The 26,046-nt window shown below is 41.6% G+C and overlaps 2 protein-coding genes and 1 pseudogene across 2 annotated transcripts; 1 reads left to right on the top strand and 2 right to left on the bottom strand.

The window, feature by feature from the left end:
- Positions 1 to 630: 630 nt before the first annotated feature.
- On the bottom strand, positions 631 to 19,854 carry mphosph10 (M-phase phosphoprotein 10 (U3 small nucleolar ribonucleoprotein)). Its single transcript, XM_061815524.1, has 11 exons — positions 19,719 to 19,854; positions 18,659 to 19,310; positions 18,430 to 18,581; positions 18,163 to 18,328; positions 15,458 to 15,599; positions 12,551 to 12,618; positions 12,338 to 12,475; positions 12,150 to 12,260; positions 6,263 to 6,370; positions 5,960 to 6,190; positions 631 to 885 (listed from the first exon to the last, which is right to left on the bottom strand). The coding sequence occupies exons 1-11, from the start codon at positions 19,802 to 19,804 to the stop codon at positions 739 to 741; spliced, it is 2,001 nt and encodes a 666-aa protein (XP_061671508.1). The 5' UTR covers positions 19,805 to 19,854; the 3' UTR covers positions 631 to 738.
- Positions 14,417 to 14,535, bottom strand: LOC133498683 (5S ribosomal RNA; annotated as a pseudogene).
- On the top strand, positions 19,800 to 26,046 carry mcee (methylmalonyl CoA epimerase). The gene is made up of 3 exons (XM_061815528.1): positions 19,800 to 19,936; positions 22,088 to 22,428; positions 24,814 to 26,046. The coding sequence occupies exons 1-3, from the start codon at positions 19,909 to 19,911 to the stop codon at positions 24,964 to 24,966; spliced, it is 522 nt and encodes a 173-aa protein (XP_061671512.1). The 5' UTR covers positions 19,800 to 19,908; the 3' UTR covers positions 24,967 to 26,046.

The following is a 26,046-nucleotide window of genomic DNA, read 5'->3' as shown; positions in this document are numbered from 1 at the left end:
TCTTTTCAGTCAGAGCACAAAATAGTCTATATTAATTAATAAAAGAGGGAGCTGTTTTCCAACTTCTGAACAGAAGTATATTTCAATGTGTACTTTTACTTTTAAACAGCTGGATCAGCATCTCCACTTTTAGCAGTCTTTTATAAACACAATTATCTGTACATCTACTAGAGTATTTTTGCCCCATTACTTTATTTGTATGCCTTTTGTAGTCTCAAAAAGGAGGGCAGCGGAAACGTGATACACACGAGAAATAACCATTCCACTGTTTCCTCTACAAAACCCCTTTTAATTCAACGCCGATCAAAAGATGACTTTTGATATTAACTGGACTTCCTTCATTGCATAGGTATTGGGGATTCACCAACCCTTCAAGCATTTCAATTACACTGACAAATGTAGTTTCCCTACCTGACACTGAAATATCCACGTGAGGTCACATCATACTTTAACTCACAATCTTCCTGGCAGCGCTACAGGTACCTGTACATAGTGTATTTCTAATTTCGCAAAGACAATCTGACTGGATTGAAGAGAGAATTTCTGATATCAACCTTTGTTTTTGTATCCCTCCATAAATACAGAATGCAGATACTATCTATTATTACTTGCCAATGAAAAACAAACCAATTGAATGTTTCATTTTAATAAAAACAGATCAACAATTCCAAAGATAGCAGTTATGGAAATAAAATGGACTGTACAGAAAAATAATCCGTCACAACATAGTATCAGTTGCTATAACTTAAATTTGCTGACAGAAACTTCCTTGTGCATCTTTTTTGCAGGCTGCCCCTTGGCACTTTTGATCTGACTTTTCACTTGATCCTGCAGTTGAGAGAAGAAGGCTTGAGAAGATCGCAGTGCTTTGTCCTTTCCGTCATCCTGAAAACGAAGCCCCAAAATTAGTCGTTTGTATCATATAAAGCTGTAATAAGGTTTGATAATTACAGATTTAACTAGACACTTTTACTGTTGTAATTTTTGTGTCAAGTATGCAAAGTATAAATACTGTACTGTTAACATATTTGAAACATTTTGGAACCCACATACACAACCACACACACACACACACACACGCACAAAAAAAAACACCTCTCCATCTCAAAGGAAGTGTTTCTTCATTTATATTTATATTGTATGGCGGCACGGTGAAGCAGCTGGAAAGCGTCGGCCTCACAGTTCTGAGGACTCTGGGTTCCAGCATTCCCTCAACCCTTGTGAAGAAAACCAGCTAAGAAAATCAATGGATTTATACAATAAATTTATCATACTATATATATTATATCAAGCAACCACTGAGCAGACAGATGGGACAGCACAGACGGACAAATTTTACAGGTTAAGAGTCACCTGTTTAACTGTGCCCCCCAGGAGAAACAGCACTCTTTTGAAGATAAAAATGTGTATACTCTGGACAGGAATGACAAACGGTTTAGAAACAGAGGCAAGAGAGGCCACAAAGGTGGGAAAAAACACCACTTAAAGAAAGAGGCTTACGGCATCACCGATCTCCTACTTTCAATGACATTTTTCATCAGTTCCAAACCTAACAATAATTCTGCCTAAAACAGGCAGCATGGCCTCCTGGAAAATTTGGTAACGCCACAACCACTTTAAAATGGAATGGAATATCAGTGTGGGAGTTTCATTTCAACGACTACGGTGGTCTGACAATGGCTTCTCGACCAGGTGGTTTAATAGCTCTCCATGTTTTTTGCATTCCAAAACAACAATCCCATACAGTGAAGAAAATAGGTATTTGAACACGCGCCTATATTGCAAGTTCTCCCACTTAGAAATCATGGAGGGGTCTGAAATTTTCATCGTAGGTCCATGTCCACTGTGAGAGAGAAAATCTAAAAAGAAAAATCCAGAAGTCACAATGTATGATTTTTTTAAATGATTTATTTGTGTGATACAGCTGCAAATGAGTATTTCAACACCTGAGAAAACCAATGTTAATATTTGATACAGTAGCCTTTGTTTGCAATTAAAGAGGTCAAACGTTTCCTGTAGTTGTTCACCAGGTTTGCATAAACAGCAGGAGGGATATTGGCTCATTCCTCCACACAGATCTTCTCTAGATCAGACAGGTGAGCCATTGCGGCTCATCGCAGCCAGGCGGTGTGGCTTATGACGGAGCCGAGCCGTGCTGCTTTAGGGGGTTGTTCATAGCTGCCACAGTATGGGATGAACAACACCGTCGAGCCGGGCCGCTTTACTCCATTGTGGTCGCACTCGGCTGAGTGAGGCAGAGCCGAGCCATGCTGCTTTAGGGGGTTGTTCATAGTCCCGGCAGTACGCGAAGAACAACACCGTCGAGGTGGGGCGCTTTACTGTGCGCACGCGGCTGAGTGAGGCATTCTCGGCTGGGTTCTTCAGAGCCGCTGCCGTCTGCAAGCCCGACGCGCAGCCTTCACAGAAGCCGTGACCGCCGAATGCGGCGCCACGGCCGGTGTGGCTCATTTTTGGCGCCGTGGTGGCTTATAATGTAGCCAAGCCGTGCTGCTTCAGGGGGTTGTTCATAGCCCCCGCAGTACACGAAGAACAACACCATCGAGCCGGGGCGCTTCACTGCGCACACGCGGCTGAGTAAGGCATTCTTGGCTGGGTTCTTCAGAGCCGTCGCCGTCCGATGTGCACATCGACATATTTCGTACGTGGCTCTTTTGTTACGTTATGAGAGACCGATTACGTTGGTACACACCAAACTAATATATATATATATATTTTTTTTTTTTTTTTTTTTTTTTTTTTTTTTTTAAAATCGCTGTATACACACTTACCTGTTATTTGGAACCCACTAAGCTCTTGTCCTCTGCACCTGTACAATCCATTTTTCATGACGAACACCCGGTTCTTGCAAACTTATGTAGGATAAATCTATCCTCCCGAGTGTTCAAGCAATGTCCAGCAATGCAACGAACCGGCATTTTGGCGGAGGAGGAACAACGAGCTACCTTCCCGGAGGTAAAACTAATGGAAACAAACGAGTCCACTAGAGGGCGCTTCTGTCCTTTACGTCACTTCCTGTTTCTTCTCGAAAACAAATCCCTTGAGAGGATTTTCATGGTGGGAGTTACAAAAATCTGTATACGTCATAATCATGTTTTTTGGTGAAAAAACGCACGGGCCCATATTGGCTGCTGTTTTTTCATTACAGGGTTCATACTCAGTCTGACCCAAAAAAATTAAGGGCTTTTTAGGGGCATTCTTAGGGGCTGACACGAAAAATTTAGGGCCGACACGGAAAAATTTTAGGGCTGACACGAAAAATTTAGGGCCATCGTGGGAAATCAAGAGTAAGGAAAAAAGACTCACCCAATGGTACCATCAACCGTTCTTGGTTCATCAAATGTTCCAGTACCTCAGTACCTGTGACAGTGATCACCTGTCGCCCCTTGTGGTAGTTCTCATTGATATGACCATTGTCAATGTCTTCACATAACAGTCATCAGAAAAACAGATTCTAACTACAATTGGAACTATATACACAAATGTCTTCTACTGATGTCTGTCTCAGCACCCCTACTCTAGCTCCTTGAGCCTACCCAGTGGCTCCTCTATTTGTTGCTGCAGAGGTGCCAAAGTGGCTCTCTTGTCCTTTGCTCTGCCTCTGAGTGGATCGGCCTCGGTGATAAACCTCAGATTCCTCTTTTCTTCTGCCTCCTAACACAGCCTGTCAGCCTTCTCAATAAGCGTTGATATGTCAGTCTCTATTCTGGCTTTTTTGGCTTTAAGGCAGTAGAGATGAAAAGTGGGCAGCGATGCCAAATGTAGCCAGGTACGAAGTCTTCCTTTCCCCACAGTGGTAGTTTTTAGCAATGTCAGTCTGGGAACATGACTGCAAACACTTTCGAATTATTTTCACAAGATTTGTAACTGTAATGGCTGCAGATCACTTTTAAAGTCCATACGATCTCTGCCTTTAACGAGTCAGTCTTCGTGTATTGAACTACGTTCATAAAGCCTGACTTCTGGCTGGACAACTGTAGGCACGCATTAGGGATCGCAACTGGTTACAAATAACCGGTTTTCGGTTTTTTAAAACCGAAACCGTAATCGGACTTTCAAACTCGGTTAAAATTTCCAATCATTTCTTCCGGTTACGGTACTCCACATTGCGCTATTTTTTCAACATCATTTCCACTTTTTTCAAGTTTCGCTGTTAGAGTAAAGTTGGACTCAAAAGAACATTCAGTTATATCAAAGAAACCTCAAACGTGGCATCGAGGAAACGCTCCTAAGTATGGGAGTAAACTTGTTTTACTGGCAGACATCAAAATACTACTCGCATAACAGGGGAAACTCTGTGAACTCGTCACTCCAGAAGAGCAACAACAAAAACAGTCCGTGCGGAACCCCACACCCCAACTCGAGGTCCCGCGGGTGAATTATGTAAACACCACCATGGTACCATGTGCGACTCCAGCGCTTTGACGCCCATCTTTTCAAGCTGGTAACTCTGCTTGCACAGATGGCAGTAAAACATGTGCCGATCTTTTGGATTTCGACGAACCCAGCTCCCAAACTCCTTACTTTCAACCCAAGGTTCTTAAAAATGCACTTCCCCATGATACAAGTTGGATTGATGAAAGAACTACGCTACGTCGTACCGAAGACGAAGTGAAATGCCTACTCATGGAAACAAATAATGGAATATCGACAAGATGGCGACTAGTTGTCAACACAGTGACTTCCGTTGACAATTTCCGGCTGTTTTGGACGCCAGACGGATCGCTATTTTTTTTTTTTTAGGGAGAATTTTGGGGGTAGAGGTCCTCCCTTTGATTTTTTTTTTTTTTATTTAAGGCCTTTTTAGGGGCTTGACCGGTTTTTGCGGATTTTTAAGGACTTTCACGAGCCCCTAAATGCACCTTCGAAAATTTTGGGGTTTTTAGGGACTTTTAGGGCCGCGTGCGAACCCTGCATTAATACCATATTAAAAATAATCAATTTCATGACAGTAGCCCTTTAAGATGGGCCTTGACATGTGCTGGTTTAAACAGGGGAACCTTCCGTGCCATGCATGATTTCAATCCATGACGTCTTATTGAGTTACCAACGGTGACCTTGGAAACGGTGGTACCAGCTCTTTTCAGGTCATTGACCAAGTCCTGTCGTGTAGTCCTGCGCTGATTCCTCACCTTTCTAAGGATCAATGAGACCCCACGAGGTGATAATCTTGCATGGGGCTCTACTCCGATTGAGATTGACCGTCATGTTGAGCTTCTTCCATTTTCTAATGATTGCTCCAACAGTGGACCTCTTTTCACCAATCTGCTTGCCAATTTCTCCGTAGCCCTTTCCAGCCGTGTGAAGTTTTACAATTTGGTCTCTGGTGTGTTTGGACAGCTCTTTGGTCTTGGCCATGTTACAAGTTTGAGTCTTACTGATTGCATGGGGTGGACAGGTGTCTTTATACAGCTAACGACGTCACACAGGTGCATCTGATTCAGGATAATAATGGAGTAGACTTTTAAAGGCGGACTAACAGGTCATTGAGGGTGAGAATTCTAGCTTATAGACAGGTGTTCAAATATGTATTTGCAACTGTATCTCACAAATTGTTTACAAAAGATACATTGTCATTTCTGGCATTTTCTTTTTAGATTTTCTCTCTCAGTGGACATGCACCTACGATGAAAACTTCAGACCCCTCCATGATTTCTAAGTGGGAGAACTTGGAATATAGCAGGGTGTTCAAATACTTATTTTCTTATGTGGTGTATAAATAGTTCAGTCTTGCACAGAAAGTCTGGCTAGTGTATCCCAACTAAGCCTTGTTGCATAAACTGCTGAAGCCTGCTCAGATATAGAGGCCAAAATTCTAAAACAAGCAGAATGGTATAGTTGCATCAATTCAATACCCTGATAAGTCATTTATTGTTTAAATTGGGTCTCTTTGCGCCACTTTTTAATTGCATTATTTTCAAGTACTCCAAAGGCCACTCACCTTGAGTATTGTAGTTTTGCCTCCTTTAGCAAGTTTCCTCATTTGTTCTGTGGCTTGAGCCTTTGACTGTCTTTTGCTCTCTCCAGCTTTACTTGCTTCTCTGAGCTTCTGTTTCTTTTCTTTCTCCTTGATTTTAAAATGTTTCACTTTCTTTTTATGACGTCTCTCGCGTTTCTTGTCTGTTGATGTCTTTTCACTGTCACCCACAACATCACCGGCTTTGTTTTTCTCCTTTGATAAGAAAGCAGTATTTTTAGACGTTTTTTCCCAGACCCATAGATTACACAAAAAACTATTTCAAACCTTAATTTCCTCTGGAGCAAGCAGTGTGGCTTCACTGGCAGTGACTGGAGCCACTTCTTCCATCGTGATAGAAGGCAGATTAGAAACCACCTTCACCTCAGGCACGGACTGGAAATGAAGGAATGACAAGCAAGTGGTCAAGAAGCAAAATTTAAGGCTCGCCACACACTCAGCGATGCAGCTGGAGCGAAACTTTCACGCAGTGTGTGGGGTCCATCAGCTAATTTTCAAGAGTGGCCAACGATCTGCCACTGGTTTTGCTGTGAAACAAAATCATGAACAAAGCTGAAAGTAAAAATGCAGCAAGGCCGTACCTCCAAATCTACAGTATATGCAAGAGATTAACTACTACAGAAAAAAATGCCTATAGGTATTAAGCAATTTAATGCGGAAATGAGGAGGTAAAATGAGTGTAATGTTAATTGGGACATAGTTTATTAAAGCTCAGATAAAAGTGTTTGTCACACAAATAAATCATGAGTTACTTGGTGTAGCAGTAACACGGAAAAGCTGAAAGACACATCTTTGGTTAGATGTTGCCAACAACCTGATTTGATGCATGTTAAAGAAATCATTCAAATGTTCTCATTTTGTACACACTGTAGTTGGTTACACATCACCACCTAACTTCTACCTTTGAACTCATTGTCTTGAAAACACATACACATACAATCATCATGTGATTTATGTGAATAAAAAGAAGCGGTAAGGAGACACGAGATGGAGTTGGGTGTAAGCATCCCCTTGCAGAAAGTAAAACTTGAAGTCTTGTCTGTTCGCCTTCTTTTAATAGAGAGCCAAACTTTTTAAACCTGACATTTGGTCCTTCGAGACGGATACCCAACCCACTACCGCCCATCGAGGAGGGAGAAGACACACCAAAGTCTGTAAACAGCCAAAAGCATTTAGCTGTTCCTGGAGAAAAGCCCTGGTGGGATGTGAATTCGTGGCCAGGCCGGTGCCAGAGTCTAATCTCCCCTCGGTGGACGAAGGTTGACGGGATCACGAACAACTGGCGTCCAGACAACGTGTGAACCGATAAGTGAAGGCTACTCCGCCAGAAGGAGGTTTCAAGGTTACTCCACTTTTAAAGAGGGTATTTATAAGGATCCATAAATGTGTGAGTAGGTGAATTCGAGTGTGAATGCCATTACGTACTTGAGGAATCATAGGTCATGGATGGAAACCTAATGATGCTAACAGAAGCTTGTGTTCCAGTGAAGTACACAAGGTAGTGGAATAGGACTTAGGTCCCAAAAAGGACAAGTAGTCTTAAAGGGACAAACGTAGAAAAGCATAATTGTGAGCGGGAATAGTAAGTCTGCCCTAGAAGGGATGTAAACTTTATGAAATAATGTTTACCGGGCAGCATGATTTTTCTTAAAGAAAGAGAAAAAAAAAAAAGAGAAAAATAACATGTCTTAAATGGCAAGATAACAGTTGAAAGATGCAGCAGGTTGGTAGAAAGATTGATGGCAAGTGTTACAGGGAAGTAAGGAAAAGCCTTAAGACTTAATCTTAGGATGGCGAGAGGGTGGTTAGCATAAGCAAGAAAGAGAAAGGCAGGAGAGTCAGCTGAAGTAATGCAAGCAGTGGCTATATTAAAACCAGCTACAACCGTTTTAAAACAGGCTAAAGAAAGTGAGGCAGAAAGAGAGCGGTCAGAAAATCTTGAAAAAAAAATAAAGAAAAAAAAAATGCTGTCTCCCTGGGAAATGCATTCGCTGATAAAAGTGCCAAGGAGGCAGAATCAGGAAAATATGGCACACACATATTGACACAATCACAAGCCCCCAACCCTCCTTTTGATTTAACAGCTCTAAAAGATGTGCAAAACATGCTCCTCAAAGTGAAACACAGTGATGGCTTACATAAAAAACTGAATTAGAAGATAATATACATTAGGTGGTCTCAAACTGGCGGCCCACGGGCCATTTGTGGCCCCCGAGATGATGTTTTGCGGCTCCCACCTTACTTACTATGAAAGTCAAATGATGGTGTGGCCCTGAAGTTTTATATGAATGGCACTTTACAGTGTAGTGTGCAGAGCTGGTGAACCTACCAATTACGGTGGGGTTGTGGCTTTCGGGGTGTGACAGTGACAAGTCCTGATGCAAGCTGAGAAACATTTTTCATTGAGTGAAAGTTAGGTGATTTTACTATGGAGAGTTTTATTAGTTTTGCATACAACCTGTTTACACCAGCTTTCTTGCTTATCTTATTTTGTGCTTAAAAAAAAAAAAAACAAAAAAACCAAGACTTTTGAATTTTCTCTTTTAAATTGTGTGCAACTAGAATCACTTAGGGTGTAGTGGTACACACGTCTGGCTTTGGTGTGGGCAGTGTGGGACCGATTCCTGCTCAGTGATGGTGTCAATATCTGTCCTGTGACTGACTGGCGGCCAATTCAGGCTGTAGTTCACCTTTCGCCCGAAGTTAGCTGGGATAGGCTCCAGCTTTCCCACAACTCTTGTGAGGATAAGCAGCTAGGATAATGACCTGTTATGACAAATTGTGTGCATGTTCGCTGAGGCTGCATCCCAACCTCAGCCAGAATGTGCCTCCAGTGGCCCTGAAGTGAATTGACTTTTGAGACCACTGATATACACAATCAGGAATGCTGAAAGAAACCAAAAAAAAAAAAAAAAATCTGTTTAAAACACTGGCAATTTTGAGTCACGGGCCTTGCCATGTCTCAACAGGAGGGATGGTAATGGTAGATATTATACAGACATTTTCGCACCTTTGGATTCAATTCTTACTCAAAACATTTTTGTAGGTCATGTCTTAATTGCTGCAAACATAATACTCAAGGGAACTGCAGACCTAAGAGAGGTCAGTTTCCCCAAGGTAGTGAGCGTTTCCAGTTTTTACACATTAATTTTATTGAGTTAAATAGCATTATAAATGTTGTTTAGTATTGATCTGGCAAGTCTGGGACTATACTTGTTTGTCACTGGATCTATGGACATGAATCATTATGGAGCAAGGACAATCCCACCTCTCCAATGGACGCCAACGCCAGGTACTCTTATGTGAATATGGTGTTCCTCCGTGGACAACCAATGACAGATCAACAAGTGTGGTTAAACTGGAACTACTCAGATGCCCCGCCATGAAAAGAAGTCTGCAGCAGCGACGAGTCCGACAATGCCAGCAATTCTACCTGCTGGTCCCAGACTTCGTGCCAGGCCAGGAGGATGCAGACAGAAACCATCTGAGGTCTTAAGGATGGACCTGATCACCACCATGAAAGATCATGACTTGTACCAGCTCAACGCAGAGGATTACTATGTCCTGGCCGATCCATAGAAGCAGAAGCAAGAAAAAGGGTATCCACGTGCCCGTTAGCCCGCAGTCCATCTCGGAACCCGCGGCCCGGGTGCTAACTGACAAAAGCAAGGATGTCATGTTCATCAGGCCCAAGAAGCTGATCCGCACATCTGCCACACTCGTCCTCAGTTATGTGGACATCAGGACTTTGGCGGAGGGCGTGTGTCACTACGACCTAGACGTCACCTGGCTGCACGTCTTCAACAAGAGTTTGCAAGGTTTTCCCATCTGCCATTGGATGAATTCACCATTGAGTGCTGAGCACCGCTGTCATAACAACATGACACACACTACCGAGACACAGTAGGGCCTTGGCATCGAGTACAACGAGAATGTGGTATGCGACGTGCCAGTTTCCCAACGGAAATGACGACAACGAGATGGTGTTTTGCAACAAGTGCAATATCTGCGTTCACCAGTATCCTGCCAAAGTGCTAGTTGTGCCCGAAAACGATGCTATGAAGGCCACCCGCAGTGGAACCAAGTGGGTCCATGTCAGCTGTGCCTTGTGGATCCCAAAGATGAGCACGTCACCAACATGTCGCACATTCCCAGCAACAGCCTCCACTCCGGCCTGGAGATGACCATCATCACTCAGAATGACAAAGTTCAAGTACTACTGCCCTAAGCACTCGGGCCTTAAAGGCAGTGACTCCACCACTGAAGTTGAAATTGAGGAAACCGTCGGGAGCAAGAAGGGCAAATTGAGAGGGAAGGCTGGAGGGGAAAATAAAGAGGACATGGCCGCCCTCGGCCTCATTCCTTTCGCCTCGTCGTCCCCCTCATCGTTGCAGTCGTCCTTGTGTCTTGTTTGTAAATGTGACCCACAGGAAAAGCATGTCAATGTCCGCAAGATGAAATTGCAAGAGATGGAGGAGGTCTTCTACCAGTTTGTGGACGCCGAGGAAGTGGGCTGTCACCTCAACATGACACCCAAGACAGTTGACTTCCTGTACCAGTACTAGAAGCTGAAGCACAGAACTAACTTTAACCAGCTGCTGCTCATGCCTAAGAAGGACTCTGCACTGTCACCAGAAGAGCTGAAGAATCTCTTCTGTGTTTGCCCTTACATGCCGTGGGGCGCCAAAGTCTACATGACTGTCCCAATCACCAGCGAGGGTTACATCTCTAATCATGGCTTCCACTGTCAGTGGAGGCTGTGTGTTTATCAAGACATCAACCGTTTCCTTTCTCCTTACATGTTTCGCGACTCCAGTACCAAGAATATCTACACTAGACTTGCTTGGGCTGCTGTGTACCCACTCTTGATGGGTTCAGAAATGAGCAACGATGTTCACCCACTGTTTATTTTTTATTATTATTGGTCCTGGTTCACCTCTGGACCTTGGTATTTTGTTATGATGAAGTTCCTTGTATCCGTAATTACTGTTCTGGGTTTGTTCTGCCTTTTCACAAGGTGTATAATCGCACGTTTGAAATTTATAATGGTTCGAGCAAGGTCAAATGTTTTTGTGAACTATGCCCTTCTACAACAAGTAGACCGTGATTATATGCAGCTACAGCCAAAAGGAAACTTTTGATGCCTTTTATACGCTGAAGTATAAATTGGGAACTTTCTGAAAATGCAACAGCCTTTTGATGTCCCCACTCGTATTTCCAAAATGATAAACAGGAGGGAAACGTTAAAGAAATCATTCATATGTTCTCATTTTGTACATACTGTAGTTGGTTATACATCACCACCTAACTTCTACCTTTGAACTCATTGTCTTGAAACGATGTCATCAATCAGATGTCGTCAATCAAACAGTCATACACACACATACACTCATCATGTGATGTATGTGAATAAAAAGAAGCTGCAAGGGGACACGAGTTGGATGGAAGCAGGGAGAAGTCCTGTCGCTCCCCTTGCAGCAAGTAAAACTTGAAGCCTTGTCTGTTCGCCTTCTTTAAAAGAGAGTCAAGCTTTTTAAATCTGACACATGGCACATGCTAAAATTTGGAGATGGCTTGTTAAATATTTGTGGAGACTAATGCTAACCTCATATGGATTCATAATTTGCTGGCTTTTTATGGCAAGCTACTGGATGACAATTACATTGGCAACTAATTTAAGTTTCTAGTATTTATTTTGTTAGTTTCATTTCGTCAATATGATTTGAAAACAAAATTTGCAACAAGATAAATGACAATTCCAGCAGTAGCACCCAAAAAATAAAATGAAAAACAAAAACCCCAGACAATTCAGAATTTTTGTCATTTCTAATTAGGCTAAGGAAATCAAATTGGGGTGAATTTAGCATGCAAACTAAAATGAGTGACACCCCTGCTTGTAGTCTATGTGGAGCAGTTTTTCCATTGGAGCGAATCCATAGATGTACAGTGCTCATTCGCTTGGGCCAAGTATTTCAAAGGAATGTGGATCAAAATGATCTGGAATTCTTCAATGATTTTTTTTTGCTGTCCCAGATCAAACTGATCTTGTAATTAGCTGTTATTTTATGTTCTAAATTGAAACTACAATTGTGGACTAAAAAAAAAAAAAAAAAAAGCTTTCAACTTTGTATCCAGTCCTAGTAAAAAAACTTACTGGTTTAGGTGTAAAGTGGAAGTTAGAGAGGGCATCCAGCTTTAAGAAAAGTGCATCCATCAGTTTTTTAATTTCAACATGGGCTGGGTTCTCCTCCTCTTCTGTCTTTTGCTGAAATCATTATGAAGACAAAAATGTAAAAAAATGAGAAAGTACTTACAAAAGTGTAAAAATTTGCAAAGTTTTACCTGTGTCTGCTTCAAATATTCTTGCTCATAAATTTCTGCTAGACTCTGCTTGCTCTTCTCGTGATCTAACGTCAATCTCTTCTTGTACTCAAACACCTCCTCTTTAGGCTTCTCCTTGCGTACCACGTCATCAAATGCCTTGAGACACAGGTAAAAAAGTAACAGCCCTCAAAATTTTAAGCACTTAAAACTTATTGTGATGTGAACACAAACCTGGTCTTTAATTCTCTGTTTAATTATGTCCTCCAGATGTAGTGTGGTTTCCTCTGTGATAGCAGGAGCTGACAGAGAACAGATACATTTTATGAATAAAGAGAAATCACTGTATTTCACACTTGAGTACAGAGTGGTTTCGTTGAGCACATTTTTTGCATCTGGATGTGAGGTACGTACTTCACGGCACATCACTAAGGTTTGCGTTTGTTAGCAGTAAAAAACAACAAACATTGCATACGGTTATACAATGACAAACCAACAACACATATATACAGTATATTTGAATAAAAATGCATTTAGTTGGGCTACTCAGGAAATGTGAATTGACAAACAGGGACTGAGGTGGGACATTATCTGGTTTCTTACCCCAATCCCACAATTGATCAAAATATATTTGAGCCACACATCTTTGAAAAAGTGCCAGTGTGGGAGAGTTAACATTATAACGTCTACAATTATTCCATAATATGCATTACTCTGTTACAAAAAAAATATCCTTATATAAAAATTTGTGTCGAACCCGGAGTTTGAAGTTATGACCGCTCATCCAATCCAACAATGCACATTCAAAGAATAATCGAAAGTTCTTATCTACAAGGCCATAAATAATTTTGTACACCATTCAAGTTTGAATACAATCTGATGACGAATTAGAGACTGAAGGTTAAGTTTGACTAAACGTTTATTATATAAGTTACTAGAAAAGCCTACCTACCATGTCTAAAATGTTGCACTCTATTGATTCTATACCTTATTTTACAGTAGGAGACCTCACTAGTGTATTCCAATCGAGGTCTGACAAAAATTTTACAACTTTATGAAAAACTTGGTACAATTGGCAAAAATACTAATCTTAAAAAAAAAAACTACAGCACAGCCTCGGTAATCGAACATTCCTGTTTTCGAACAAATCAGTTTTCGAACGAAAATTTAAATATTTTTTTGCTTCTGTTTTCAAACGAAACTCAGTACTGGAACGCCACAGAAAAAACACGGAAATAACATATTGCGTGCGGCCAGACCAGCTGACGCACAACGCACTTTTATGTGAATTCCCACGCCGCCAAAATACCCGGAAATAACAATGTGGGCGGCTCAAGCAGTTGACCCACCCACGACGCGTTTTGTTATTGTCAACTCAAACGCCCCCGAAAAAAACCCGTAAATGACAAAGCGCGCGCGGCGCAACCAGCACACTTTTGTTATTCTGTATAACGCAGCCTCTGTACACAGACGTGTCCCGTTGGTGACTGTTGTTTTTCTTCTTATTGAGGACTATTAACCGCCAATCATCGCTCCAAAGAAGGCAAGTGGAGGTAGTATGGCGACTGGTGTTGAAAAAAGGAAAGTCCTGGTTAAAACCGTCGACTTTAAGAAAGAGTTGATAGCCAAATACGAATCTGAGGAAGATGTTAGAGGACATGTCGTCTGATGAGGTTGAAGGCAAGAAGGATATCCCAAGTGCTGACATCAAAGCCAACTGTACCAAATGGAACGAAATCCATAATTTCGTCAAACTTCATCACCCCAATAAAGCTGAATGTTGCACTGCAAAATTTTAATGATGTTGTGATGAGCCACTTCAGAACAGTGCTTAAAAGATGGTAGAAACAAATGACAGATTTGTTCTTTGTGAAAAGTGGGCAAGTCACCCCCCCGCCCGAAGACATTTGATACGGTCGTTGAAGCATTTCTGCATTTTTGTTTTGTTTGTCAACTTGAGTTACAAATGTTTTTGTATGTTACTTTTTGTAAAAATGAAAAAAAAAAAAGTTTTTTTCCCCAAGGCTTTACTGTGAATACTAAAAGTAGTCGCCGGATGCCCTTCTTGACGCAAACCCTCAGCATTTAGCTGAGGAGAGAAGCTTACAGCACCTGGTAATCCCAGGCGGTCTCCCATCCAAGTACTAACCAGGGCCAAACCCGCTTAACTTCCGAGATCTGACGAGATTGGGCATTCTCAGGGTAGCATGGCCGTAAGCCCTATTGAAGTAAATGAAGTATAATGGTGTAAATATAGTGTGTATAACCCACCTCTAGCAGTGATGTACTAATTACAGCGGTACCTCTATTTACAAACATCTCTCGTAAGGAAAAATTCAGGTTACGAAACACCTCCTTGGCAAAATATTGTTATGAGGGAAAATTCAGGAAACCAAAGGAAAAAATAGGCGCTGGATTCCCACCCACCAAATTCCACCGAATGTAAACATCCTGTATCTTTGTTTGTGTGGCGCGATAGGGCTGCTCTCTCATTGGCTATCGTTGTAGCATCTTCCTGGCAACCCATTGGCTAGGAGTAAACTCCATCATTACCCATGATGCTTTTCATTTCCCCTGGTCATAATCAACCAAACTGATGGGCTGCCTAAGTACTATAACATTCGTAATTATGAGATGAGTGTACCCCTTTAAGAGCAGGGGGGGGGGGGTTGTTAGTAAACTAGGAAAAAGACTGTGTGGCCCAGCAGCAAGTCGTTGTTAAGAGAAAGTTCCGTGTGTTGCTTAAAAGAAACCAGTGGCCTCTCCTTTTAATTTTTAACAGTACGTATGTGAGTTGTGCCATTGGATGTACCAACCAGTCATCCCTCACTCATTGAATCACATTGCGAAAGGCCACAAACTGAATAGCTGTATTTTATACTTTTGATTTGCATTGGATTTTTTTTTCCCCACGGAACGCAGAATATCTGTGCAAAGACACAACAGCGTTGCGCAATTGCGCACGCGCGCAATTTCGAGGGAACATTGGTTGACGTCTTTTTTTTTTTTTTTTTTTTTTTGGAATGCCGTTCCGCGATCAACCAAAACTGCTTCGCGATTGACCATTGAGCACCCCTGCTTTACATTTACAAGGTCACTGTTTCACCAACAAACCAACCAATGTCCAGGGGAGTAGCCTACCCTTCCTAGATGCCTGCTCAAAGTCCAAATCTTCCTCAAGCATGCTGTTTTCTGGTCGGGTTTGTGCAGTCACCTCTCCAGAAAGCTGCCATGACTTTGCAGCAAGGGAGGCTTTCTCCAATTCCTTGATCTTCTCTGACATCTGCACACAGGATGTGGAAAATGATATCAATTGATACAAACTAAAGGCAGCACTGTAATGAGTTGTTAGTGGTGTTGCCTGACTTAGTCTAGTGGCCACTGTAAGGTGACAGACACTGTGGAATAGATTAGTGATTCCAAAATATCGTCCCCAGAGAAATTACCCACTTTCACTTAACCGGTCCAAATATAATTTTTTTACAACAAAAAAAAAATGTATCTTCTGGAACATATTGTGACAGGCAGAAGAATTAAATGCTCTTCCACTGGATGGCAGACGATACAAAGTAACCGGTGTCCACCAGTTGCAAATCATGCAACAGGTTAATAGTATAATAATTGTGCTAAACTAATTGGGCACAGATTTCACAATGATGAAATGATGTAAATTAAGACAAGACAACTTTATTTCCATTTAAAAACCATGTTGTTGTGGTGTGTTTTCTGCTTGGTGGTAAAGTGAAGAAATTAAGTATTTGAACACCCTGCGATATTGCAAGGGATCTGAAATTTTCATCGTAGGTGCATGTCCACCGTGAGAGAGATAATCTAAAAAGAAAAATCCAGAAATCACAATATATGATTTTTTTTTTCACAATTTATTTGTGTGATTCAGCTGCTAATAAGTATTTGAACACCTGTTTATCAGCTACAATTCTGACCCTCAAAGATCTGTTCGTCCACCTCCACTCCATGTATTATCCCGAATCAGATGCACCTGTGTAAGGTTGTTAGCGGCATAAAGACACATGTCCACCCCATGCAATTAGTAAGACTCAAACTTGTAACATGGCCAAGACCAAAATTCTGTCCAAAGACACCAGAGACTAAATTGTACAACTCCACACGCTGGAAAGGGCTACATACAAATCGCCAAGCAGCTTGGTGAAAAATGGTCCACTTTTGGAGCAATCATTAGAAAATGGAAGAAGCTAAACATGTCGGTCAATATCATTCGGAGTGGAGCCCTATACAAGACATCACCTTGTGGGGTCTCAATGATCCTTAGAAAGGTGAGGAATCAGCCCAGGGCTACATGACAGGAGTTGGCCAATGACCTGAAACGAGCTGGGACCACTGTTTCCAAGGTGACTGTTGGTAATACACTAAGACGTCATGGTTTGAAATCATGCATGGCATGGAAGGTTCCCCTGCTGAAACCAGCACATGTCAAGGCCCGTCTTAAGTTTGCCAATGACCATTTGGATAATACAAGGGAGTCACGGGAGAAAGTTTGTGCTCAGATGAGACCAAAATGGAACTTTTTGGTCATAATTCCACTAACCATGTTTGGAGGAAGACGAATAATGAGTTCCATCCCAAGAACACCATCGCTACCGTTAAGCATGGTGGTGGTAACATCATGCTTTAGGGGTGTTTTTCTGCACATTGGGACAGGACGACTGCATTGTATTAAGAAGAGGATGACCGTGGCCATGTATTGAGCTTTTGGGGAACAACCTCTTGCCCTCAGTCAGAGCACTGAAGATGGGTTGTGGCTGCGTATTTCAACATGACAATAACCCGAAGCACTCAGCCAGGAAAACCAGGGAGTGGCTCCGTAAGAAGCATATCAAGGTTCTGGCGTGGCCTAGCCAGTCTCCAGACATAAACCCAATAGAAAATCTTTGGAGGGGGCTGAAACTCCGTGTTTCTCAGCAAAAGCCCAGAAACCTGTCTGATCGAGAGAAGATCTGTGTAGAGGAGTGGGCCAAAATCCCTCCTGCAGTGTGTGCAAACCTAGTGAAGAACTACAGGAAATGTTTGACCTCTGTAATTGCAAACAAAGGCTACTGTACCAAATATTAACATTGGAACATTGGTTTTCTCAGGTGTTTAAATACTTATTTGCAGCTGTATCACACAAATAAATCGTTGAAAAAAAATCATACATTGTGATTTCTGGATTTTTCTTTTTAGATTATTTCTCTCACAGTGGACATCTACCCACGATGAAAATCTCAGACCCTCCATGATTTCTAAGTGGGAGAACTAGCAATATAGCAGGGTGTTCAAATACGTATTTGTATTATGTATGTGCCTTGGTTTAACAGAAGTTGGGAAACACTGGAATTGATGATGGCCGCTTGATAGAGCAATTACATTTGGGGCAGGGCCACCAAAATACTTATAGAACCCAAGCTGCTGTCATGTGATGTAGAAAAGTTGAAAAACGTTCCTAATTTGTACAGCCATGTTTATTTGGATAGCCCTTAATCACAAAAGAGTTTCAGGGGCCCACAGTTTTTGAAGATGAATTAATTAATTCCCACCAATCAGGCAACGATTGTAATGTTTAATAATGTTGACGAGCATTAATTTTACATGTAGTACCAATTACCAAATAAAAATATTCTTTCTTGTTGGTGTTTATTCAAACACGTAATTCCTTATCTTTTGGGCAACATTGTCTCAATGCAACTACATTATAAGAAAACATTTATTAGTCGCACAATTGTAAGACTTCCAGTGTTTTTAACTTTTTTTGCAGCACAAAATATATATATACGCATACACACACACACACACACACACACACACACACACACACAGAACTACTTTACCTTTTCTTGATTTTTTTCATGTGATGATTTGGATTGTGATTTTTTTGAGCTTGGGTTTTTTCCTCCCAAAATGTCCTCAAGGTCCTCCCCTTCACTCTCTTCATCACCAGAAAGGTTAAATGTCACCTTTTTATGAGAAGCTTTTGCCTGGATCACATCTCCGCTCCTTGTAAAAGGCAAATAAAAATATTGTGACTGTTTTGACACTTTAAATTTTAATGTCCAAAAGAAAAAAAAAACTAATTACTAATTATTAATTAATCTTACTCATTGTCAAAGTCCTCATTATCAGGATCTACTTCTTGCTCTCCATCTTCTTCATGCACACAGTCATCCTCACTATTCCACTGCTTATCTCCATCAGCCCCTTCCTCAGCACCAAAGTAGTCTTTGTACTTCAGATCTCTGGAGCTTTTTTCCTGTTAAGATGAATGATCATTTCATAAAATAATATTTCATGAAAATCCAAATAATGCCATAATCTGTCAACACCTACAGTGTTTTCCTTTGCCTTTTTGCTTGACATCATTTCAAGGTCAAAATTGTCATCCTCATCTGAGGGCAGGTCCTGAAAGTAATTGACATCATATTCATCCTCCTTCCCTTCCTGCTTGTCCATGTCATCAAGAAATGACTCCATTTCTGACAACTTAAAGAACTCATCATCAACCTCCGAAGGAAGGCCCTTCATTTTCAAAATTTTCTTTGTGGGCTTCCTCTTTTGTTTCTCTCGTTTCTCCAGAGCATCAACATCAAAATCTAAATCAGAGTCCTCGTCTGTGTAATCTTCTGCTCCATGGTCAGCCATTTTCTTTAACCTACCTTGTGGCTCATCTTCGGCATCTTCCTCTTGGTTTTCATTGGGCTCTCCTTCTTCCTCATCCCCATTACCTTCATCCATCTCTTCTTCCTCTTCTAGTAATGCTAACATCTCATCGGCTAAAGCTTCATCAACGGCATTCGTAAAGTGTTGTAGCACAGCAGAGTTCTGCAGCTCCAGCTCCTGCCAGATCTGCTCTTCATCAAAGTTTTCTACCACGAGCTGAACCAATGGGCTGCCATTATATTCTGTAGGCTCCTGGGCTTTTTGGAGGTCATAAAGGTTTTTGGTGAGAGATGTAAAGTCTGCTGCCACTGCATCTTGAAGGCTGCAACAATAAAAACAGACCAGATTAACAGTGTCGGGTGTTGTTTTGTTCATCATCCCACTAACTGAAATTCAAATTCACACAAATAACCTATTGTTTTTCCCACTGCACCAGAACACAAAACGCCTTTTTAAAACAAGGTATTAGGGAACGTGATTTCTGATAGAGATTGCATTTAAAATTTGTAACAATATAAATACACGTATCAGTAAGCAGCACCTCCTTAGCTACAATTAATTACTATTGAATTGATTATTCCATCAATAAGACACAAAGGCGACCGTAAAGCTATTTGCATGATAGTTAGCTTAGTAGAGCAGTTAGCCAGTTCTTTAGAATAGAAACATGCAACGCGAAAAACGTTTCCCAAAGAAAGCACACTCATGCGTTGAAAAAAATAACACTTGCCTCAAAAAAATATCTGGATGCTGAGTGTTAACGGTAAGTTTGATCAAACATTCTTCTAATGTGACCCTTTCGTCTGTTACAGCCATCGTTGCTCACGCATGGGAGAATCTCAGAATTTCTGTGTCGCACATAAATAGGCTCTATGAGAAACATGTTGGTTTATTATGGTTCCCGCATTTGGTGTTAAAACATGGCGTCCACTCTCCTCAAGGTTGCAGGTTGGTATTTATAGTTACAGTCATTAATTCTACTGGCAATATTTGTTCATATCACAGTTGAACGGATGTGTGTGATCTATATTATGCTTCAAACTTGTTTGAGCAAAATCGAATAACGAGTTAGCGAGCTAAAGGCTGACGCAGATTGGGAGTATTATAATTATTGTTTTTCATAGTTCGTTTGTCAGAGGAAAAAAAAAACTTTCACTACTTTCGATCTCGCTCTTCAACATTTTCAGGAAATCAAAAATCAGTCAATCAACAATCGTCATTTGCCTGCTGTTAGCTTGCTAACTAATGAAGCTACTGTCAGGAGAGGTCAATAACGTTCGTTTAGTGAAAACGGGGCTCTATATTTAGTTTTAAATGTATTTTATTGAGAGCCATTGGCTGGGTTGCTTTGGCAATACAGTATTCTGCTTGAAGCAAGCCCACGCGGCATCATCGCTAGTGTTAAAAGCCATACATAGTTGAGGAAATAAGGGTGTCTGATGTCAGTGGTTTTTGTTTTTACCTAACATTCACATATCCTCTTTAAATGAAAACTTTGGGAGCCGCCCTGTTAAAGGGCCCCTATAAACATTCTAAAATAGATATTTTAATGAAAAATACACATCACATTATTCACTTCAATGTCTATACGAAAAAAAAAATATGAGCGGATAGCCCATCATTCATGCGCAAAGTTGCAGATGTGTCACTCGACATTCAAGTGGTAGCCATATTGCCTGGAACGTCATCAGCAGACGTCACATTGGGACATTCGTCATTGCATAGTGGCACCTGCTATGGGAGAGGAACAACAGATTTTCACATTTTTCCAACGCCCCTTCTGACACGGAAGCTCTTTTCGAATAAGATAACATCTCACAATCGAATAAATTGACCGGAGCAATATTTCCCCGTCATTTTGAGCCATATTTAGATGATATGAGGATCACTAATAACAGACTCCCCGATAGTACGTATGACAGTATGTAGCGTACTCAGCCGCGAGCGATGACAACGCCGTAAAGCGGCCCGGCTTGGCGCCGCGAGCGATGACAACGCCACCCCAGGTCGGGGCCACGATGAGCCACCCCGGCCAAAGCTGTGATCGGCGGATGTGGTGCCGACGCGCACATCAACACGTTTAGCACCCCTGATATACGGATTACGCCCCCACCCCAACCATTATCCCAGTCAATTGGAACCCATGAAGCTGTCGTCCTTTGCACTTGTGCAATCCATTTTTCATGACGAACCGAGCCTTTTGGAAACATATGAAGAGTAAATTAATCCTCCCGAGTGTTCGAACAATATCCAGCAACACAACGAGCCGGCATTTTGGCTGACACAAAGGAACAAAGAGCTACCTTCCCGCAGGTAAAACTGGTATCAACGGACGAGGCCGCCTGGGTGGGCGTCTGCTGATAACGTCACTTCCTGCTTCTTCTCCAGAACAAATCCCTCGAGAGCATTTTCATGGCGGGAGTTACAAAAAGCCATATAAGTCAAAATTGGGTTGTGTGGTGAAAAAACGGATGGGTCCAATACGGCTACCTTTTTTTTTTCTTTTTTTTTCCCCAAACATACAAGAAATCATGCTTTTCCAGTCAGTGGCCCTTTAATGTGACAATTTTACAGACTCATAATGAACAGTCAAGGGGGAAAATGTATTAGACCACCGTTGTTTCTTCAGTGTGTTGTTCATTTTAATGCCCCAGTACAGCTAAAGGCACCTTTGTTTGGAGAACAAAATGGCTCATAAGAGTTTAGTTTTAGAGGTGATGATGTCTCGTCATTTTCCTTGGTTTTCATGATCGTAACCAAAATCGCAGGTAATGCAAATTGATAGGTGGGATTGGGTCCAGCACTCCCGCAACCCTCATGAGGATAAGTGGTTCAAAAAATGAATGAATGAATGAATGAATGTAAAGTAAAACCAAGGAACCTGCTCCATTTTTGTCATGTTTATTCTATTCTTTAGGATATATACTTTTGGTGATACCAGAAATTAAAATGAACGGCAAGTTGATGAAACAAGGGTGGTCTAATGTACATTTTTTCCATGACTCCTAATGCTTACTGATATCACAAACCATATTTTAACTTCCACAGACAAAGTAATATTATATTAATTTCAGCCCTTCTTTTCTGCTGTTCTTTAAGTTAGCGGTCTTTCAAGAATTAGTTGTTATGGACTCCTGAGAGCCCATTCGACAACATCTTACCTCCATCAGGGCGTCCCTGGGTCACTGTGGAAGCTCGGCAAACTGAACCATGTTGCTATTGCTGTCCCAGACATGGACAAGGCCACAGCCCTGTATCGAGACGTCCTTGGGGCCACAGTGAGTGAAAAATTACCTCTACCAGAGCATGGCGTCTACACAGTTTTTGTGGAGCTGGGCAACACAAAGCTGGAACTTCTCCATCCCCTTGGGGAGAAGAGCCCAATTTCTGGATTCTTGCAGAAGAACAAGGCTGGTGGAATGCACCATATTTGTATTGAGGTGAGCACAAGAACAAGGGTATTTTGTCATATTTTTCTATGCTTAAAGCAGTTACTATGATTTGACGCGCACGTGTGCCATCGCACTCGCAAATCTGCACAGTCGAGCACAAAAACTCACACACGTAAAATTTGTGGAGTAGAATTACATAGATATTGAAAGACGTCGCGTATTTTGTGTAGTCCTGACATTAATTTACGTGTATATATAAACGTTGGTAAGAAAACAAGCCTGATCCTGAACAATCAGTATTCACCTGAAAACAGGAAATGCAAGTTTACCATACTGAGCATGTTCAGAAATTTTGTCAAAAGCACATGTTCCGAGCTTCGTCACGTCCTGCAAGCGCATTTACGTCGAAAGTCATCAACATCATGAGGCATGTCAAAGGAAATTCAGTTACACTGGAAACATTTCTGGGATATAACAGATAATGTTTCAGTATCTAACTAATAAGTATGAGTCATAAAGCTCGTGTTCTTCACCGTCTTCATGGGACCCTTCAGAATAGTGTTGATCGCTCGACGCATCGGAAAATTCATCGTCATTCTTACAATGTATTCCAAAGCTCGCCATTTTTGTCACCGGTTCTGACGTCACGTTCCTACTTCTCTGTTTCCATTTCATTTCCGTTCTTTCCCGGTAAATCCAGCGATGTGCGATCATTTTTTTTTTCCGATATTCAAAAAATAAAAATGTTTTCTTGATAACGGATTTCAGATTAAAATTTTGCATAAAAAACAGTTTTTAATATTGGCAAAAAGGTGCATTGAGGACCATCCATACACTTTAATCACCCTTACCTGCTGCACATCCTTTCCATCTCTATCACTCTGTCTGGCCAACCTGTAGAGAGCCTTTTATCCTTTTTTTGTCTCCAACCTGGTGTACATGTCATCATATGACTCTTGTTTAGCCTTCGCCACCTCTACCTTTGCCCTATGTCGCATCTCAATGTATTCCTTTCGCCTCTCCTCAGTCCTCTCATTATCCCACTTTTTCTTCGCTAATCTTTCCTTGCATGATTTCCTGTATTTTGGGGTTCCACCACCAATTCTCCTCCCCTTTGCTACCAGAAGACACACTACACTAAGTACTCTCTTGTCTGTCTCTCTGATCTCCTTGGCAGTAGTATTCCAGTCTTCCGGGAGGTCCTCTTTTCTCAGTTTCCACCACATGGTTCTCTGCTCTACCTCTGTCTTCTTAATCTTCTTACCCACCACCACAGTCATCCTACACACCACCTTCCTATGCTGTTGAGCTACACTCTCCCCTACCAATACCTTACAGTCAGTAACCTCCTTCAGATGACATCGTCTGCACAAAATATAATCCACCTGCTTGCTTCTACCTCCGCTCTTGTAGATGACGCTGTTCCTGCCTCTTCTAGAAAAAAACTGTTCACTACTGCCTTTTCCATCCTTTTTGCAAAGTTCACAACCATCTGTCCCTCAAAGTTCCTTTCCTTGATGCCGTACTAACCCATCACTTCTTCATCACCCCTGGTTCCTTCACCAACGTGTCCATTACAATCTGTATCAATCATAACTCCCTCTCTGTCTGGGATGCTCAGAAACTTCCTCAAGTTCCTTCCAGAATTTCTCTTTCACCTCCAGGTCTTATCCTACCTGTGGGGCATAGCCACTAATCACATTATACATAACAGTCACAATTTCAAATTTCAGCCTCATCACTCCATCGGATACTCTTTTCACCTCCAAGACATTCTTACCCAGCTCTTCCTTTAAAATAATCCCTACTCTATTTCTCTTCTCATGTACTCTGTGGTTAAACCCTACTCCTAAACTTCTAGCCTTACTACCTTTCCACCTGCTCTCTTGGATGCACAAAATATCAACCTTTCTCCTAATCATCATGTCAACCAACTCCTGAGCTTTTCCTGTCATAGTCCCAACATTCAAAGTCCCTACACTCAGTTGTAGGCTCTGTGCATTCCTCTTTTTCTTCTGACGCTGGATCCGGTTTCCTCCTCTTCTTTGTCTTCGACCCACAGTAGCTGAATTTCCACCGACGCCCTGCAGGTTAGCAGTGCCGGGGGCGGGCGTTGTTAACCCGGGCCACGACCGATCCGGTATGGGATTCTTTAGATGAACGCTCATATTTGTTTGGCACAGTTTTTACGCCGGATGCCCTTCCTGACGCAACCCTCTGCATTTATCCGGGCTTGGGACCGGCCTACAGATTGCACTGGTTTGTGCCCCCATAGGGCTGCATTAAATATGGACCATTAATACTCCATACCATTTATGTTCATCTTGAAATTTCACCTGAAAGTCAAACAACCCTAACTTTTTGTTAGTAGTGTGTTATTATTGGTGTAGATGTTTAACCTGTCACTTACAGGAGTGGAATTTTCTGTTGCAGGTTGATGACATCAATGCTGCGATCAAAGACCTCAAAGTAAAGAACATCAGAACTCTTTCGGGAGAGCCACGAATAGGAGCACATGGGAAACCAGTGATGTTTCTTCATCCCAAAGACTGTGATGGTGTGCTAGTGGAGCTGGAGGAAGCATGACGCAGATCAATCACTTTGTATGTTGATCCTATAATTCCAGAGATTCAGCCGAGGTGGACATGCAATTTCACAGTAGTAAACATAAGATGAAAGAATATTACCACTGACTGTTTAAATCCAAGTTGAGCATGATTATTATTGTAAAGACTATTTTTATATTATGTTGAAAATGTTTCGGCTGTTTTGTATACCACTTCCCACTAGAGGGAGGCACACAAACCTCAAAGCTACACTGCTAAAAAAAAACATTGCTTGCAGTAGACATTTCCCATAATGCTTTGTACGACCACACGCAAAGCTGGGAGGAGCTTAACTTTCAAAGGAAGTACAGTAGTCTTTTTACTTCTCTTGAAACACGCCACGACATAGCTGAATGGTTTGCTTTGTAATATGAAATGTTTTAAATAACGTATAATCTGTTTTGTACAGTATGTAAAACTTTTTCACCCAAATATTATACAAAACCTCAATATCAAATTGATTTATACAAAGAGATTTCATTTCGGACTTTTTGTGTAAAGTATCCTTTTTACATTTTAATCTTTCAGAGTGGCTATGTTTTAATGATTTCATTCTTTCGGTGCATTGCGCAGATCTTTCAATAAATCTTTTCTTCGACTGGAACTGGGGCCTTAGTATGGTGGAGGGAGTTTTGAACTGCTCCAAATATTATTCAATGTTGGCACAAAACTGTCAGGGGTGTGGCCAGGCCACTGCCTTGTGAGCGACTGCCTGCGGCAGTGGCTCATCACCTCCGCCTTGTTGTACCTAATTATGCCGTGAATTTAAGGCTTGTGTATTGTATCACCAGTTGCCAGTTTGTTGTATGAGACTGCATTAGTCTGCGGGAGTATACGAGGTTCTTGTGTATTCACCTCCTCACGGCCAGCGTTCCTGTACCACCACACCCAAGTCTTGTTAAGTCTTGTTTTTGCCTAGTATTTAATTGACCTTGTTCTCATGTTTTTGGACCTTATCTTTTGCCACGTGTTTTTGTGCCTTTGCCTTTTTTGCTTACCTGTGTATGACCTCAGCCTGGAATAAAAGCACCGTCAAAATAATGTCACTCCCACAGGGTCC

Source organism: Syngnathoides biaculeatus, chromosome 3, assembly GCF_019802595.1.
Source record: "Syngnathoides biaculeatus isolate LvHL_M chromosome 3, ASM1980259v1, whole genome shotgun sequence".
Taxonomy (NCBI): Eukaryota; Metazoa; Chordata; class Actinopteri; order Syngnathiformes; family Syngnathidae; genus Syngnathoides; species Syngnathoides biaculeatus.
This window is presented reverse-complemented; position numbering and strand designations above follow the sequence as displayed.

Excerpts from the sequence above, each read along its gene's own strand:
- mphosph10 (XM_061815524.1), bottom strand. The coding sequence starts at position 19,804 with ATGGCTGTAACAGACGAAAGGGTCACATTAGAAGAATGTTTGATCAAA. Across the intron at positions 12,261-12,337 it reads AATATTTGAAGCAGACACAG|CAAAAGACAGAAGAGGAGGA; the intron begins GTAAAACTTTGC and ends TAATGATTTCAG. Across the intron at positions 886-5,959 it reads GCAAAACTACAATACTCAAG|GATGACGGAAAGGACAAAGC; the intron begins GTGAGTGGCCTT and ends CTTCGTTTTCAG.
- mcee (XM_061815528.1), top strand. The coding sequence starts at position 19,909 with ATGGCGTCCACTCTCCTCAAGGTTGCAG. Across the intron at positions 19,937-22,087 it reads CACTCTCCTCAAGGTTGCAG|TTAGCGGTCTTTCAAGAATT; the intron begins GTTGGTATTTAT and ends CTGTTCTTTAAG. Across the intron at positions 22,429-24,813 it reads TGCACCATATTTGTATTGAG|GTTGATGACATCAATGCTGC; the intron begins GTGAGCACAAGA and ends TTTCTGTTGCAG.